At 37.3% G+C, this 18,538-nt stretch overlaps 1 protein-coding gene across 1 annotated transcript in view; it reads right to left on the bottom strand.

Annotated features, from left to right (window-relative positions):
- The window catches only part of LOC308656390 (uncharacterized protein), a gene marked incomplete at its 5' end in the record, with an annotated part of 50,596 nt that extends 41,160 nt beyond the window's left edge, over positions 1 to 9,436 (bottom strand). The window contains 3 exons of the mRNA XM_081307426.1: positions 5,310 to 5,366; positions 6,985 to 7,096; positions 9,266 to 9,436. Coding sequence (XP_081163552.1) covers positions 5,310 to 5,366; positions 6,985 to 7,096; positions 9,266 to 9,436 — 340 coding nt within the window. The remainder of the gene's footprint in view (positions 1 to 5,309; positions 5,367 to 6,984; positions 7,097 to 9,265) is intronic.
- Between the last annotated feature and the right edge of the window lie 9,102 nt (positions 9,437 to 18,538).

Genomic DNA, 18,538 nt, shown 5'->3' on the forward strand with positions numbered 1-18,538 from the left:
ATAACCTCAGATACTAATATGATTCAGGCAGATGTGGTCAGTACCTTATGATAGCCTTTATTACCACATGTTATTATTTTGCTTCCCCTTATACAGTATCTTAGTAGAAGGAAAGATCCTTTTTCATGCATATCTGTATTCCAGTGAGTAAAAGATACACCTCAAACAGACACAGGAGTGTTTTTGTTTAAAAAGATCAATGACTGCATTCTCCCAGGATTACATCTTGACTATTTATATCATTTTACTGATAACTTTTTAAAAATAAAGAGTTCAAGAAGGAGCCTAAATATAAGGGCCTTGCCTAGACTTACAGGGCTTTACACGTCATGTCCCTTCCCTGTGCTGGCTTTGGGTTGCTTTACTTTGGAACATTTTTATGATTTTTAGATCGTGATGTTGTTTGTTTCATTTTAATTCATAAGTAAGAGGATAATTATTCTTAGAATCACAGTACACTTAACCTAAAAGCAAGTAGAGTGTGTCCACTATGGGAAACACACCAAAGGGTTTAGCTTACGTATCAGGTTCTGTCAAAAGTCATAAGGGCAGTGATATTTTCTGATTCAGAGAAAATTTTAATCCCCTTAAATGAATTCAATAGTGTCTATTTCTGTCATTATAATGACTTACTTCAGTTTTTTTCTAGATGAAACCACCTCTCAAGGAAAATGCATTGCAAATACTTTTCAACACATGCATGACAAAAGACAGCAATTACAACTTTCTGAATGACTACTAGCTCCATAGCACACATCTGTCACCATCAAATAAACTTGTTCAAATGACAATCATTCCTTGGTATCCCTTTTAGTTTCTGTCCTGAATTGAACTATTCAAGCCTTCCTGCCTTGATTAATAGTAGTATTAACCATTATTAATTCATGTAAGAGATACTCTAAAATGGCTTTGAAAAGGCATCAGGAGACATAATTTCCCATCCACCTAGAGAAATATATTCCTTGAGTGTGGAGGACTACCTGTGAGGAGGCACACAAAGAGCAGACCTACAGACACAAAAGTACAAGCAGGCAGACAGGAGGAGCAGAGAGGAGTGAAGTGAAGTGGTGAAGAAGTACAGAAGTGAAGTGTCTGCTCCTCCCTGCCTGGGAGTTTATTAACTCAAAGAACACACACCTCCCATTACCATGACTGTATTCTAATTACTATTTATTTAACACAAGTGCTAGCTAACTTAGATAAGGTCCAGGTTAATACAAACACACAGCCTATCACACTCAAGGACATTACTATGGAAACCAGGTAGTGCCTGCATAGTTATCTTATTACCTCAGAGGGAGATGGCTGGGCATCCTAGGTCAGGGAAGCAGGGTAGACTTGTGAAGGACAATACTATGGCAGCCAGGCATCCTGTGCTTTTGCCCAGGAGTTTCCCAGTAGCTAGGTATCTGTGTCTTTGTACAGAAACTTCCTAGTCAACAAGGATATCACAATCATGAAGTTTGTAGACCCCAATCCCAAACACAGAACTTCCACACTTGAGTACAATAGCATTCATGAGATGACCCCAAATTAGATCAACTCCCCAGATGCCTTGCTTTTAATTCAATGTTCCTAGAATTTTATGGTATGTATTTCTTTGAAATAAATCAGGGTTTGGCTAACAATTGTTTTTGTCAAGAATTAGTCAATTTCCAACATGTCTAGGCCCCCACTTGAGGTCAATTGGGGCTGCCTTGTGGACAATACAAGCAATTCCATTTCCTAATAGATGACATGGCCAGACATACACGTGACAAAGAACACCCTAGTTCCTTTTACCCAATTTATACCCGATGGCTACTACAGTATCTTTGCAACTTCTAAAGCATAATTTTAGAAGTAACTGTGGAGGCTATTGGTAGTGTTTTTTCTTTTGCTTTGGGTCATCAATTTTAGGACTTCAAAGGCTATTCTCTCAGAGGAGACTGGAGTGTGTGAAATGTCTAAAACAGGTAAATAATGTTTGATGAAAGTACAAGACACATTGGAATTTGCTTTACATTCTTCTTCCAAAATTCTTTTATTTTTAAATAACATGCCAGAATATGCACATACAAACACACACACACACACACACACACACACACACACACATACACACAAACACACACACCACAGTGAGGAATGGTGTTCAGAACAATTCTTTCAATAAAATTGTCACTGCTGAGATCATTTTTGGAACTTCTCCTTTATAATTGGCTTGTATAAGAGTCAAACCCATGTAAGAAAACTAGTGTCATTATTTAATTGCACCTGGTTTTGACTAAAACCCCAACTGGTCACCTTATTTACCAGATTTGGAACCAGTGAATCAACCACAGGAGGTCAGTGCTGGGTAAAGTGGCAGGGGAAGTTCCAAAAATGGTCCAAGCAATGACAGTTTCATTGCAAGAACTGTTCTGAACACCATTCCCCATTCTAGTATGTTATTTAAAAAGAAATGAAATAACTTTGGAAATAGGAAAAGCTCTCACAGGAGAGAACTTTGAGACTCACTCTATTTGAATTGCATGAATCATAAATTCAGTGTTAAAAGGAAAGGCAAATTAGAAAAGCTACAAAATACTATAACAAAATTGTAGTTGGTTCTTTGTCATGTGTGTGTCTGGCCATGTCATCTACTAGTAACTTTTAGTATATGTGGGTTTACAGAAATAAATCTATCACTGAGACACATATATATATGCATTTTATGTTTTTGTTTCCCTGTACATTTTATATAAAGCTACATCTCTCAAAGTAGTGGAATTCCTTTAAAAATTAAATGAGTAAATACATGTTTATGGGGTGAGCTTCATCAATGAGGTGGTGAGTTTACCATTTTCCCTATCTCATCCTTTTTTAAATATTCACAGCACATTCTGCACTAGGAGAATTATGAAGCTAAAACCCAGCTCAAAGAATTTCTTAAAATTTTACTTCATCTCCTTCCCAAAGGGATGAAAGTTAAATTTAATTAAATTTTTGCCAGACACAAATAGCATCTGTCATAGATTATGAGATACCTTAAGGACTTGCAGGAAAAGAATTCTTTCTGTCATGCAGTTACTGGTTTTGGTCCCAGGATAGTGAAAATGTTTCTTCATTTTTAGATTTTTAGATAACAATCAACATAGGTAGTAATGAAGATGTGAGCTCCCACAAGGGAAGAAGGATCCAGACAACATACTCCATGTGGGTGGCAATACTTGGGGTAGTAGAACAGGTTGATAGCATGGACGTGGCATTCTTGTGGGTCAGGCTTCCCATCAGGCCAGTACCACCTCTGTCCCCAGAAGGCTCAAGGGCTAGATGTGCTTCTTTGCCTTCCCCATTATTCAATCAATTATTCAATCTTACCCTTGGCTCCAGTGTGACATCAAGACATAGAAAGAACTCTGCCGTTTTAAGACCTAACACAATTCTCACTCATTAGTGAAAGGGGGATACTAACTGCCTCACCAGGTCATGGTTTGGACTGAAAAAAGATTTGATAGTAAAGCAGTGAGCTCAGGGGCTGGCCTGAGAATGATAGCCATTGAAGTGTTAATCCCTTCTTTTAAACTGTGTGCACTTGGGTTTCTGCCAGAAATCTACAGTATATTCTTTCTTAAGCAACTGATTTCAAAAAGAAGTAGTCCTCGTCTTCCATATCTCAAAAATGAGTGTGATGAGAATGCAAGATTTTGAGAGAGGAGGGTTGATTGCCATTTGCACGGATGCCATGTGTAAGCAAACGAGTCTGTTCCTTCCTCTTGCCTGCCAGACTGTACCATTGTTCTATGACTGCTATCTTCCTATTTCCTCGGGCAGCTGGAGCCAACACATCTGCTGGGCCACAGGAATAGGGCCAGAGTGTGCACTGCCTGAGCTTATCTGAGCCCTGAGGAGAGCTGGCAGGGACTCCAAGCTTCACCTTCCTTGAGGATGGTCTGCACCTCTTGGCCTTGACAGCCTGGGCAGGAAATGGGTTTCTGTGCTGAGACAATGAGCTATCAAACAGGCTGTTCTGTTTATTCATCAAGCAGCTCTTTAAAGAAAGGCTATTTTTAGAAATGTCCTTTGATCTGGAAGGTAGTATCAAGCCAACAAGATTTAATCCATATGGAATGCATTGAGGAACTAGCAGGCCAGATGTACGCTCCCCAGCAGGGGACTGCTCCCAAGTGAGAGTTCTTATTTACTATTCAATTTGCATCTACTGGCTCCAATATCTGTCCAGATGATACCTGTGTTTCCCCTTTTACTTTTCAGTTGATCAAGAGCCCTTGGCTTGAACTTGTCTTTTGATCTTCGTCATTTTTCTCCCTCAAAATTCTGTACATTGAACTTAGCTCTGGCCCAACAAGTCCTCAAAGTCCCCCTCCCTTGCCTACCTCCCTTGCTCACCTTGCCCCTTAACTCATGGACTGGTTTGGGATGTCCAAGCTTAGCTTTAAGGTTATTCCTTGTAGTCTCAGAACTCCCAACAAGAATTTCCACTTTAAAAGTACAAATTGAAAGCTCTGGGAAGTAGAAATCATGAAGAACTCTCATATCCTTTGTACCCCAGGGTGACTTTCCCTAGGGGCCATGTGACTCCTTCTGGCCCTCACTCACATCAGCCTCTACCAGTTGCAAGTCCTTTCCTCTTATCTCCCAAATGATGACCTCTGAGTACCTAAGAAGTGCTGAGCTCCAGTTCACCTCCCCACATAGCTAAGAACAGCCTCTGGAGGAAGGGAATGAGGTCCCAAACACACCTTCCCATCAATAGCTCAGTGTCACTACCCAGTTCCTGTTCCTTCTGCCACAGGCTGATTGTGAATGGTAGCCAGGAATCACACAAATACAAGAAGTAATTTTCCACCACCCAATTCTAAATAAAAATGTACTAAGATGTGCTCCAGTCAAAGGATGCTGTAATTAATAGGCTGTTGTCATGGTAGTTCCCAAAAGACTTTCATAAAGGAAGTGGTTCATGCTAAGTGTTCCTTTTTAATTTATTAGACATATAAAGTTTCAAAGGAGAAAAAAAATGTATTATAATTTAACCGAAGTCTAAAAGCATTCAAATTTTCTATTTGACAAATCTAGAAATTACCTCTATTATGGAAATTTTAAATAATAATTATAAGACTGATAATTTATATAGCTCTTATTTTTTGCCAGGTACTTTTCTAGGTACCATGAAGTAAGTCATATTAGTATACCTGCTTTATAACTGAAGAGACTGAGACACAGAGACATTGAGTAAAATTTCCCCAAAGACAAAGCTATTGAGTTGGGGCCAGGATTCAAACTCAGGCAGTCTTTCTTAACTAGTATAGTAAATAATATGTACTTACTGTACTGTACAATACTGTTCCTCAATACTGAAGTGTCATCCTGAGTTCTCATGTTACCTGTGAGTGAATAAAAGACACTGGTTATTAGGATTCTTATAAAGCAAAGGTAATAAATCAGTAGCCCAAAGACCAAATATGTCTAGTAGATGTATATATTTTCTTTGGTCAATGTAACATTTTATTGATTGATTTACTGATTGATTGATACCAAAGATTGAACCCCAAGATGCTTAACTACTGATCCACATTCCCAACCCTTTTCATTTTTTCTTTTGACACAGAGTCTCACTAAGTTGCTTAGAGCCTTGACAAGTTGCTGAATTTGGCTTTAAACTTGTGATCCTCCTGCCTCAGCCTTCCAAGTCCCTGGGATTACAGATGGGCAACACCATTCTTGGCCAGTGTAGTATTTTAAAGTAATTTCATTTGGAACATATGTAGCCAATGTCACCACCACTTTTTAAAATACTACCTACTAGACTTATATCCATTTAATTTTCATTTTTAACATAAACCATTCATAGAGGATTATTATATGACATATATGTACCAGTACATAAACTTGGATTTATATTGGATGACTTTTCTGAAGCTAATAATGTTTGTCCATTGTATATTATTCAAAGCTAAAAATAAAAATTGACACAATAATTAGCTTCAGATCTTAGCTAAGCCAGAAGTCATCATTAGGTCTCTTAACTTCTCTGTGTATTATTATTCATTGTTTTCAAAACAAAAGAAATTTTATCTGTAGTTTCATGTCTTGTGGGAAAACAAGGTAACATGTGAAGGAAGAGTTGCTTAATTAGCAAACATATAGTAAGTGTCCATAATTTCAAGCCTTTATTATACACATGTATATATTAATTGTTAATAAATATGTTAATTGTACTTATATATACACAAATATAAATTATATATATATATATATGTATACATGATATATGTACAATTATATATACAATCATATAAATAATTATATGTGCATATATAAGTGTATACATAATGATAAAATATATATTATTTGTAAATTATATATAATTATATATAATTAATGTACCTTACAGAACTATCTTTTTTAAAATTTTTAATTTGTTTTAATTAGTTATACATGACAGTAGAATGCATTTATAACAATTTTATGTATCATACAGAGATGGGATATAATTTCTCATTTTTCTGATTGTACATGTTATAAAGTCACATCAGTCCTGCAGTCATTTATGTATATAAGGTAATAATGTATGTTTTATTCCACTGTCCTTCCTTATCCCCATATCCCCTCCCCTCCTCTCCCTTCACTCCCTTCTACTTAATCTAAAGTAACTCTGTTCTTTCCTAGTGCCCCCCCTTATTGTGAATTAGCATCTACATATCAAAGAAAACATTCGGCCTTTGGTTTATAATGGATGGAGTTGGAGAATATCATGCTAAGCAAAATTAGCTAATCACAGAACTATCTTAAAGCAGTAATCCAACTTTTAGTTTCAGACTTAACATCTGATTTTCCTTGTTTCTTTCCAGGGGAACACACTGTAAGTCTGGGAGGGAAAAGAGGTCCTTATCAGCTCCTGAACCACTGGGTTACAGGTGTGCACCACCACGCCTGGATACTTCTCAGAACTATCTTAAAACCATAATCTAATTTTTGTTTTGTGGCCAGGTTCAGACTTACCATCTGGATTTTCCTTGTTTCTTTCCAGGAGGAAGAGACACTGCAGGTCTTGGGAGAAAAGGAGGTCCTTATCGGCTGGATGCAGGTCACACAGTGTACCAGGTCTCTGAAGCTGAGGATGACGTGGTTCCAGAGGAGATCAAGAGAGCTGCAAGAGAGATGGGCCAGAGAGCATTTCAACAGAGTAAGTGTTCACTTCACATCTACAACAGTGCTTTTGACTAACACACACATTTGTACACACACATGTACACTTGCATGTATGCATATACACAGGTGTGTACACACGCATACATGCACACATGCATACACATTGTTAGGTGCTAAACTCACGAGGTACAGAGACTGTACCCTCCAGCTGTGCAGACAATGGCAAGATCAGTGGTCCAAAATGAGGTAGCACCCATCCTCTGCCAGGATTTGGAAATGAAACAAAGCTAAATGAACAGGGGCACCAGAACAGAATGTACAATATTGATGATGGAGAGAACCAGCTTGCCTGCACAGGGAAAAAAGGTAAGAGCTGGGGAGAGAAGAGCAATGAAGTTGGTTGGGGATGCCTTGTTGACATGTGGGGTCTTTGAAACCAGGCCAAGCAGCCTGTGGCCTTCAGATGTTCCACAGCTGTTTAGGCCACTTCATTACCCCATCTAAAAAATAAGAAGAGTCCACTAGATACTTTCACTAGACTTCCATGTATGTTCTTCAGCTAATTGAGAAAACACCAAAAGAACAAACAATATATCCTTTCTGAGGGACTTGGTAGCACTTTGGGAAACAGATTTATATTTTTGTGCTCAATGAAAGGAGTTGGGCGCAGTTAGAAAAAGGCATGCTCAAGTGCATGTGAATGATGAAATTCCTCCCACATAGAACATCTGGTATTTCATTACATGCTGTGCTTTCACATCCTGCAAGTAAACAGTACAGAACAATAGGGACAGAAATGCATGTCCCGCCAGCCATGCCCTCAGGAAAGACTGTGAGCCTCAGGATGGGCTTGAGAGGCAGAAGTGTTGCCTGCTGGCTTCCCAGGTGACCTCAGACAGTTTATTTATACTTGCTGAGCCTGAATTTGCTCTTCTGGAAACTGGAGACTTCCCTCTCCCTTCCTCTCAAAGAGATTATTAGGACAGATAACTATTTTAGAGGAATTTCTCAAAAAGAGGCAGAAGGAAAATTATACTATAATGAAAAGTCATGTTAGAATTAAAATAATTGCTCTGTGTTTCATATTAATAGTAAAGTATCCATTTAGGAAAAGAACCAAATGATTAATATGTGTCATTCTTCCCTCCCCAGCTAGCCAGTTGCTATAATTGCCCCCTCAGTTCTTCACAGGTAATTATCCAGTCTGAATGTTTGCCTCAGTGGACAAGCAGGTTGCTCTGGCACACAGATCACTTGCAGGGAGAGAGGTAAGCCTTGCACCTTGTCCAGGTGCTTGGACACAAGTATGCAACCCCTCTCTGAGTGCCACTAGTGATAAGGAGCCTGGTTCTGTTGAGGACCATTGCCCTCCAGGGGAATGAGGTCAAGGGGCCTTGGTAATAAGACAGCTGAATTAGTGGATATAAGAGAGGAGATAAAATATGGAGAAAAGAATTAGAAAACCATATCCCTCTATTAAATACTGTAGAGAAGATTCCTAGTCTAAGAAAATGGTAATACCATAGGGTGGTTGAAATCCAGAGGAGGTGAGCAAGAGTGAAAAAAGGGGAGGGAAAAAAATCTAAATACATAAAGATCCTAAGATGGAAAATTTTTCTTTAACTCTTTATTATGGACTTTTTCCAGTAGAGAAAAACATACAATTATCCTATGAAGATGACCCCTGCAACTACGAGAAGACAGTGGTTCACGATCTCCCTGGAGTATCTTGAAACTAATACATGATATTCTATCATTTCATCATCAAAAACCACAAACACAAAACACTGTTTACCATGCCCTTAAAAGGTAATATTCTTACACAATTCATAATGGTACATCAGAGAAGGTCACTATACTAGTTGCTTCAGGGTGTGAAACCAAGAAATTAGCTATACAGCAAGAGAAGAAGGCACTTAACTGGGAATTCATTTGTGTATTCAAAGCAGATCTTGGACTCAGGAGGTTGGATATAACAAAATGAAGAAATTCCCTGCTACTGGCAGTTGGTACCTACTAGTGAAGATCCCCCCCCTGCATTAAAATAGTGGAGGGATACATCTATTAAAGGAACCCACATTTTTAGGAAGTCTAAGGTTTGTCAGAAATCAAAGACACTGTCCCAACTAACCTGAAAAGTGTCCTGCACAATATCCTTGTGTAGGAAAGAAGTTGCATCTCTCCCAGATGTCAGGGAACAGAGGAAGGAACCATTTTGCAGCCCTGGTGCAGGGGATGGGCAAATGAGGAACCGAATCCTGGCAACTGTGCCTGTTTCTAAATACGTGTCTGGCAAACCCATATCATGTTACATAGAGTGTGCCTAAGTGACTAGGAGAAAGTAAAATGTGTAGAGGGGTTTATAAAGGGAAATATGGGTCAGGGAAATCCACCCAACTTCCCCTCTCCCCCAGACTGGCTGCTTGAATGATTGGCTGAAAGACAGGCCTGACTAGGAGAGATGCACATGGCTGGGAGTTTGAAAGGGTGTTGTAGGAAATGGTTCAGAGTCTGAACCCAAAAGTCCAGAAAACACAAAGTTCATGACTGACTGAGAGGAACAAAGTTTTGCCCCTCCACTACACAAGTGAAACCCAGGTGTTTTTCCTGGGAGATAGTCCCCCAGTGTAATCTGGCAACTGCTTAGCTCTGGAAGTGTACTGATTTAAAATCTTTAGAACAATCACCATTCAATGAGGAACCTGGAGGTTACCTAAATCTCAACTCTGCCAACCAGGAGCCAGGCCTATGGGATTTCCCTTCACACTTCAGTAACCCCGCCTAACACTCCGGACAAAGAAAGCCAAGAATCTTTTAACCCCAGTGTAAAAAAGTTTTCATTGAAATCTTTTTTCCCCCTATTTTCTGCTCTCTGTTCAATTGTGACTTGAATGGTTCATTGACACTTATACATATTTGTATGTTTCTTTTTTCTCATTGCTAGCTTTTTTTGAAGGCATTTATTTTCATGAATCAGTATTTTGAAGACTAAGATGTTTGATTAGAACATATCATTTTTTCTCTCACTTATCTGTTTCCCTTTCTCTCTTTTCCTCTGATAACAGCCAATCTTTATTCATCTCTTTCATGATTTATTTTTTACTACTGCTTTCTTTCCTCCTACCTCACAGTCATCACATCCTATATCACTTCTTATCTATCACTGATCGACACTTAAAATTGTAAACGCTTATGTAAACTTGCTGTTTTTACTGTGGGCAATAACTGACCACATCATTTCTGTTTGTTGTGATGATTAATGTTGTGAATGACAAAGCAGGAAATATTTGTTTTAATGTAGTATATTGTTTGTATTGGTTGTTTTTATTATTTGTCTCCCCCTAAAATGTGAAGTACTGGAAAACTTTAGGGACAATATAAATCCACAGGGTAGAAACTCTATTGCCCCAGACCCATACTTTTAGATGGGTAGACAAATAACATGAAAAAAAGCAAGGGAACAAATTGCCCCAAATAAACCATGATACTCCAATAACAGAATCCATCAATATCATAGTGTCAGATAGTTTAGAATGTACATAGTTAAAATGATCTGGCAGGCAAAAGACAATGTAAGGAGTAAAATCAGAAAATATAGAGAATGAAAGATCACTTCAATAAAGAGAGATGCTGAAAAAAAATCAAGCAGAAATCCTCAAAATGAAGGAATCAATACACCAAATACTAGATCACTTGGAAGACAGTTTCAGGCAATGAAAACAAAAATATATACTCTTGAAAATAAAGTTGACCATGGATAAAAGATGTTAAGAGAGCATGAACAGAATTTCCAAGAAATATGGGATAATTTGAAAAGAACAAATTTAAGATTTATTGGGATAGATGAAGGCTTGGAGAGACAAATGAAAGACATGCACAATCTTTTCAATGAAATAATATCAGAAAATTCCTGAAATATAAAGATTGAAATGGAAAATCAAATATAGAAGGCTTACAGGACCCAAAATATACACAGTTATAGCACATTAGTGTGAAAATGCCTAACATACAGGATAAAGATAGAATTTTAAAGGCTACCAGAGAAAAATGACTGGTAACATTTAGAGGGCAACCAGTCTGAATCTTGGTTTATTGCTCAACTCAGATCCTCAATGCCAGGACATCTTAGAATAATATAAACCTAGCTCTGAAAGAAAATGGATGCCAGCCAAGAATACTATACCCAGCAAAATTAAGCTTCAGAATTTACAATGAAATAAAAACCTATGATGAAAACAAAGCTAAAAAGAATTCACAAATTCACAATACTCAATAAGGTATTTCATGAAGAAGAAATGAAAAATAAAAGTGAAAACCAGCAAAGGGAGAAACTACACTAGAAGAATAGTCATTCAAAGGAAGAACTAACTCAAATTAAAAACCAGATATAAATCAATATGACAGGAAATAAAAATCATTTCTCAATAATAACAATGAATGTAAATTACTTAATATCAATCAAAAAGTATGGACTGACTGATTAGGCTATCTCCAAGAAACTTACCTTATGGGCAGACATTCACAGACTGAAGGTAAAAGGATTGCAAAGAAAGCATATCATTCATATGGATCTAGAAAACAAGCTGGAGTTTCTATCACCATATCAGATAAAGTAGACTTCAAGGCAGAGTTAATCAGAAGGGACAAAGAAAGACATTTGAACTGCTTAAGGGAATTATACATTGACAAAACAAAACAATTATAAATATTTATACCCCAAACAGTGAGTATCTACATACATCAAACAAACCCTTATCAACTTCAAGAATCAACTAGACCACAACACAATAATACTGGGTGTCTGAGTAACTTTAACACACCTCTCTCATCACTGGGTAGATTCTCCAGGCAAAAACTAAAAAAAAAAAATTTTAAAAAGCTATAGAACTAAAACATACAATTATTAATTAATAATTTAGACTTAACAGGCATATATAGAATCTTTTACCCTTGAATGACTGAATATACTTTTCTCAGCATCACGTGGATCCTCTCTAAAATAAACTATCTCTTAGGTCACAAAGCAACTATTAGCAAATACAAAAAATAAAGATGATACCTTGTAGTCTCTGATCATAATAGAATGAAATTAAAAATGATAAAATAAAAAATAGAAATTACTGTAACACCTGGAAAGTAGATATACTAGTGAATGGCCAGTGGATAGCAGAAGTAGTCAGGGATGAAATAAAAAATACTTAGAGGTAAATGAGAATAGTGACACAACATATCAAAATCTCTGGGACACTAAGAAGGCAGCACTAAGAGGAATGTTCATTGCATTGAGCTCATTCATTAAAAGAATAGAAACTCAACCTAACATAACATTATATCTCAAAGCCCTAGAAAAAGAACAAATTAACATCAAAAACAGAACAATAATTTAAATCAGAGCTGAAATCAGTGAAAGTGAAACAAACAATCCAATAAATCAACAAAACCAAACTCTTAACAAAGCTAATAAAGAGACAGCAAACTCAAATTGCTAAAATTTGTGATGAAAAAGGAAATGTCACAATGAAAATTTATACTCCAGTAAAATAGAAAATATTGAAGACAAAAATTTATAGAGACATACGACATACCCAAAATGAATCAGGAGGACATAGAAAATTTAAACAGATCAAATTCAAGCAATGAAATTGAAGATGCCATCAAGTCTTCCCAGTGATACCACCAGTGATGAGAATCAATCAGGGCCAAGTTTCATTTCCCCAGATATTGGAGATTGAATACCCAAGAAATGCCAAGGGAAGCATAGAAAACAAGTTTTATTTAAAGGATGGAATAGACAGACTTCTGGGAGGAAGAAGAGGATCCAGAGCTGCTATCCGAGGAAGTGGGGGTGTCCTGCCCCTTATATACATTTTAGAATTCCTTTGTTCTCATGGCCTCTCCCCCCAACCAATTCCTGCGTGTGTGATTTGTGACCAAAGTGACTCTTAACCAAAAGGTGGTCCAAAGGTAGAGTGATCCAAGAGTGGGAACAAAGCCACCCAGGGATCCAGGCAGGAAGGGAGCATTTATTAACAGCCCCTGTAGGGAGGAACAATTTCCTAGAGGCAGGTCACTTTGACAACAGGTGGGGAAGAAGGGGAAGGGTTATGGAGGTATTAATATTTGATTTCCTTTCCTTTCAAACCAGCCCCTATCTCCCGAGTTGTACCCAATTATTTATTATCTGCACTGACTGCCTTTTGTGCCCTGGCTTCAGTTCCCCCCCACCCCCCGAGAATGCAGCTCTAAGTGCAGTTAGAGGAAAATGGACAATGACCACTTTGGCTGCTTCAAGCTGAGAGGAGCTAATATGGAACAAGCAGTTTGGGTTTCCCTCTTAGAAATGTTTTGGGTCATTTGAGGGGCTCATGGCAAAAGCCTGGTTCAGAAAGAACAGTTTGTAAGGTCATCTGTGGGGTGAGTGCTTCTATGAGAGAAACAAAAAGACATCAGTACTGGAATGATATTAATACAAAATAAATGTTGCTGCATCTGGAGCATTTCAATGAATATCATGATAATGATAGAAACCAGTAATTTCTCACCAGGAGGTGAAAGAGCTGAGAAGTTGTTCCCATAATGTTGGTAAGGATATGTCCTCTATTTGGAAATGTAAATCCTTGACATTGCCAGAGTTATCAGGAATGGAAAAATAACACTTAGTTTTTATAATGTCACAGATGCTCCAATAAAATGTAGTTAAGCTATGTAATGTCATCTGATTTTTATGAAATTTTTTTATTGTCATAACCTCTGTGCTTAGTATAAATCCCTTTACTTTGGGCTAGATAATCATATTAGCAAACACTAATTAAGTAAGCCTTTGTAGGAGGTCATGAAGACTTATAGGCCTTAAATCGACTATTGACTAAAAATTCTGACTTTGATTGTCTCTTTTGATATTTATCAGGCACTCCTGTTTAAGAATCCCTCTTTTGTAGGGCCTAGTCCATGTGTACATTAAGTTATAGAAAAACTATTATTTCTCATTTTAAGTGCCCAGGGATGGCTATGCTTTGGCTATAACTGTTTTTGCTGGGTATTTAAGGTCAAGATGGTCAAATTGACCTTATTCCTATCTGTTGTTAAAAGTCAGCTGAGTATCCTCAGGGGGTCACTCTTGGTGAACTGCAGAAAAGTCTCTTAGCTCTCTAGTGCAATCTGCCAGGATAGGTCAAGGTCTTGGTTACCATGTGCCTTCCCTTGGAAGCATTAGGCATTTCATTCTTCAAAGATCCTCTTACTTTGCAGCATGTGCACTGGTTTTCTGTTCTAAAGGGTCTCAGTGATTCAACTGATTGAAAGGTCATGTGGCCCAGAGTTGCAAAGCCCTTAGAGAAGACCCCTTATTCCCTTGGTTTAAACTGACTTAGAGGGCAAGAGTCAAATATTGGCTACTTTTTTCTTGGCCCTTTTACCTCTTAATCTTTGCTTTATGAGCCTTAAAGTAAGAGTACTGAGTTTTAACTTTAATGTCTGTAACTTTACATTTATTTACACCTTCTTTTTAATTGGGGTCTATATTAGTACTGGAAGTTCCTGTCTATCTATAGATGATGGTTTATTACTTCAAATTACTTAGGTTGTTATAGTAGAAGTTGTATTTCTGTAAGACACTAACAGACAACAGTTAAAGTTCACAAGGAAAACACACAATGAAATCAACAAGAACAAAAACATACTGAACTTGCACAACAGCTGTGAACCAAGGAACACAATTTTATAATCCCAAACTTTTACTTTAAACTTTAGCTTGAAAAATTGAAGTTTATTAAAATGTTTCTCTAAGACATATACTTGGGATATATGACAAAGAAGCCAGTAACAATCCCATTATTACACCGATGTTCTTATATTAACCAAGTTTAGCTTTCTAAGAAAAATTTAAACTCAATAAGGGAGTGGAATACTCTAAAATAACAGTTGCTGTTTAACTAGAGTTGTACAAACTCTAAATACTTTAAGACTACTTGCTCTAAATAATAAAACTTAACAACACAAGAAATTATCTTGATAGATAAGAATAGATTAATATTTTAAGAAATTCTTGTTGCTTCAACCCTTAGAGAATTAAACTTTGGTTTAATTCAGTACATTAATATTTGACCTTAGGGAAAAACCTTGACTAGGTTTAACTGATTGTCTTACTTATATACAACCAACTTAGTTACAACAAACTTTTTTTTTTATTGGTTGTTCACAACATTACAAAGCTCTTGACATATCATATTTCATACATTAGATTGAAGTGGGTTATGAACCGCCAGTTTTACCCCAAATGCAGATTGCAGAATCACGTCGGTTACACATCCACAATTTCCTATCCCCCACTATCCCCCCTTCTCTCCCCTCCCATTTTCTCTCTCTACCCCATCTACTGTAATTCATTTCTCACCTTGTTTATTTTCCCATTCCCCTCACAACCTCTTATATGTAATTTTGTATAGCAATGAAGGTCTCCCTTCATTTCCATGCAATTTCCCTTTTCTCTCCCCTTCCCTCCCATCTCATGTCTCTGTTTAATGTTAATCTTTTCTTCCTACTCTTCCTCCCTGCTCTGTTCATAGTTGCTCTCATTATATCAAAGAAGACATTTGGTATTTGTTTTTTAGGGATTGGCTAGCTTCACTAAGCATAATCTGCTCTAGTGCCATCCATTTCCCTGCAAATTCTATGATTTTGTCATTTTTTATTGCTGCATAGTACTCCATTGTGTATAGATGCCACATTTTTTTATCCATTCATCTATTGAAGGGCATCTGGGTTGGTTCCACAGTCTAGCTATTGTGACTTGTGCTGCTATGAACATCGATGTGGCAGTATCCCTGTAGCATGCTCTTTTAAGGTCTTCAGGGAATAGTCCGAGAAGGCCAATAGAAGGGTCAAATGGTGGTTCCATTCCCGTCTTTTCCAGGAATCTCCAAACTGCTTTCCAAATTGGCTGCACCAATTTGATGTCCCACCAGCAACGTACAAGTGTAACCTTTTCTCCACATCCTAGCCAGCACTTGTTGTTGTTTGACTTCATAGTGGCTGCCAATCTTACTGGAGTGAGATGGTATCTTAGGGTGGTTTTGATTTGCATTTCTCTGACTGCTAGAGATGGTGAGCATTTTTTCATGTACTTGTTGATTGATTGTATATCCTCCTCTGAGAAGTGTCTGTTCACGTCCTTGGCCCATTTGTTGATTGGGTTATTCGTTTTCTTACTGTCTAATTTTTTGAGTTCTTTGTATACTCTGGATATTAGGGCTCTATCTGAAGTGTGAGGAGTAAAAATTTGTTCCTATGATGTAGGCTCCCTATTTACCTCTCTTATTGTTTCTCTTGCTGAGAAAAAACTTTTTAGTTTAAGTAAGTCCCATTTGTTGATTCTTGTTATTAACTCTTGTGCTATGGGTGTCCTATTAAGGAATTTGGAGCCCGACCCCACAATATGTAGATCGGAGCCAACTTTTTCTTCTATCAGACGCAGAGTCTCTGATTTGATATCAAGCTCCTTGATCCATTTTGAGTTAACTTTTGTGCATGGCAAGAGAAAGGGATTCAGTTTCACTTTGTTGCATATGGATTTCCAGTTTTCCCAACACCATTTGTTGAAGATGCTATCCTTCCTCCATTGCATGCTTTTAGCTCCTTTATCAAATATAAGATAGTTGTAGCTTTGTGGATTAGTCTCTGTGTCCTCTATGCTTTACCAGTGGTCCACCCACCTGTTTTGGTACCAGTACCATGCTGTTTTTGTCACTATTGCTCTGTAATATAGTTTGAAATCTGGTATCGCTATACCGCCTGATTCACACTTCCTGCTTAGAATTGCTTTTGCTATTCTGGGTCTTTTATTTTTCCATATGAATTTCATGATTGCTTTATCTATTTCTACAAGAAATGCCATTGGGATTTTGATTGGCATTGCATTAAACCTATAGAGAACTTTTGGTAATATCGCCATTTTGATGATGTTAGTTCTGCCTATCCATGAACAGGGTATATTTTTCCATCTTCTAAGATCTTCTTCTACTTCTCTCTTTAGGGTTCTGTAGTTTTCATTGTATAAATCTTTCACCTCTTTTGTTAGGTTGATTCCCAAGTATTTTTTTTTTTTGAGGATATTGTGAATGGAGTGTTTTTCCTCATTTCCGTTTCAGAAGTTTTGTCGCTGATATACAGGAATGCCTTTGATTTATGCGTGTTGATTTTATATCCTGCCACTTTGCTGAATTCATTTATTAGTTCTAGTAGTTTCTTTGTAGACCCTTTTGGGTCTTCTAGGTATAGAATCATGTCATCTGCAAATAGTGATAATTTAAGTTCTTCTTTTCCTGTTTTTATGCCTTTAATTTCTTTCGTCTGTCTAATTGCTCTGGCCAGTGTTTCGAGAACAATATTCAATAGAAGTGGTGATAGAGGGCATCCCTGTCTTGTTCCAGATTTTAGAGGGAATGCCTTCAACTTTTGTCCATTCAGAATGATGCTAGCCTGAGGCTTGGCATAGATAGCTTTTACAATGTCAAGGTAAGTTCCTGTTATCCCTAGTTTTTCTAATGTTTTGAACATAAAGGGATGCTGTACTTTGTCGAATGCTTTCTCTGCGTCTATCGAGATGATCATATGGTTCTTATCTTTAAGTCTATTGATGTGGTGAATAACATTTATTGATTTCCGTATAGTGAACCATCCTTGCATCCCAGGGATGAATCCTACTTGATCATGGTGCACAATTTTTTTGATGTGTTTTTGTATTCGATTCGCCAGAATTTTATTGAGGATTTTTGCATCTAGGTTCATTAGAGCTATTGGTCTGTAGTTTTCTTTCTTTGAGGTGTCTTTGTCTGGTTTCGGAATCAGGGTGATTTTGGCCTCATAGAATGAATTTGGAAGAGCTCCCTCTTTTTCTATTTCCTGAAATAACTTGAAAAGTATTGGTATTAATTCTTCTTTAAAGGTTTTGTAAAACTCCGCTGTATACCCATCCGGTCCTGGGCTTTTCTTGGTTGGTAGTCTTTTGATGGCTTCTTCTATTTCATCCATTGATATTGGTCTGTTCAAATTGTGTGTATCCTCCTGACTCAGTCTGGGCAAATCATATGACTTAAGAAATTTATCGATGTCTTCACTATCTTCTATTTTATTGGAATATAGGTTTTCAAAATAATTTCTAATTGTTTTCTGTATTTCTGAAGCATCTGTTGTAATATTGCCTTTTTCATCCTGTATGTTAGTAATTTGAGTTCTCTCTCTTCTTCTCTTCGTTAGTATGGCTAGGGGTCTGTCGATCTTATTTATTTTTTCAAAGAACCAACTTTTTGTTTTGTTAATTTTTTCAATAGTTTCTTTTGTTTCAATTTCATTGATTTCTGCTCTGATTTTAATTAATTCTTGCCTTCTGCTACATTTGCTGTTGTTT

Source organism: Spermophilus citellus (genome assembly GCF_964194105.1).
Source record: "Spermophilus citellus genome assembly, chromosome: 1".
NCBI classification, from domain to species: Eukaryota; Metazoa; Chordata; class Mammalia; order Rodentia; family Sciuridae; genus Spermophilus; species Spermophilus citellus.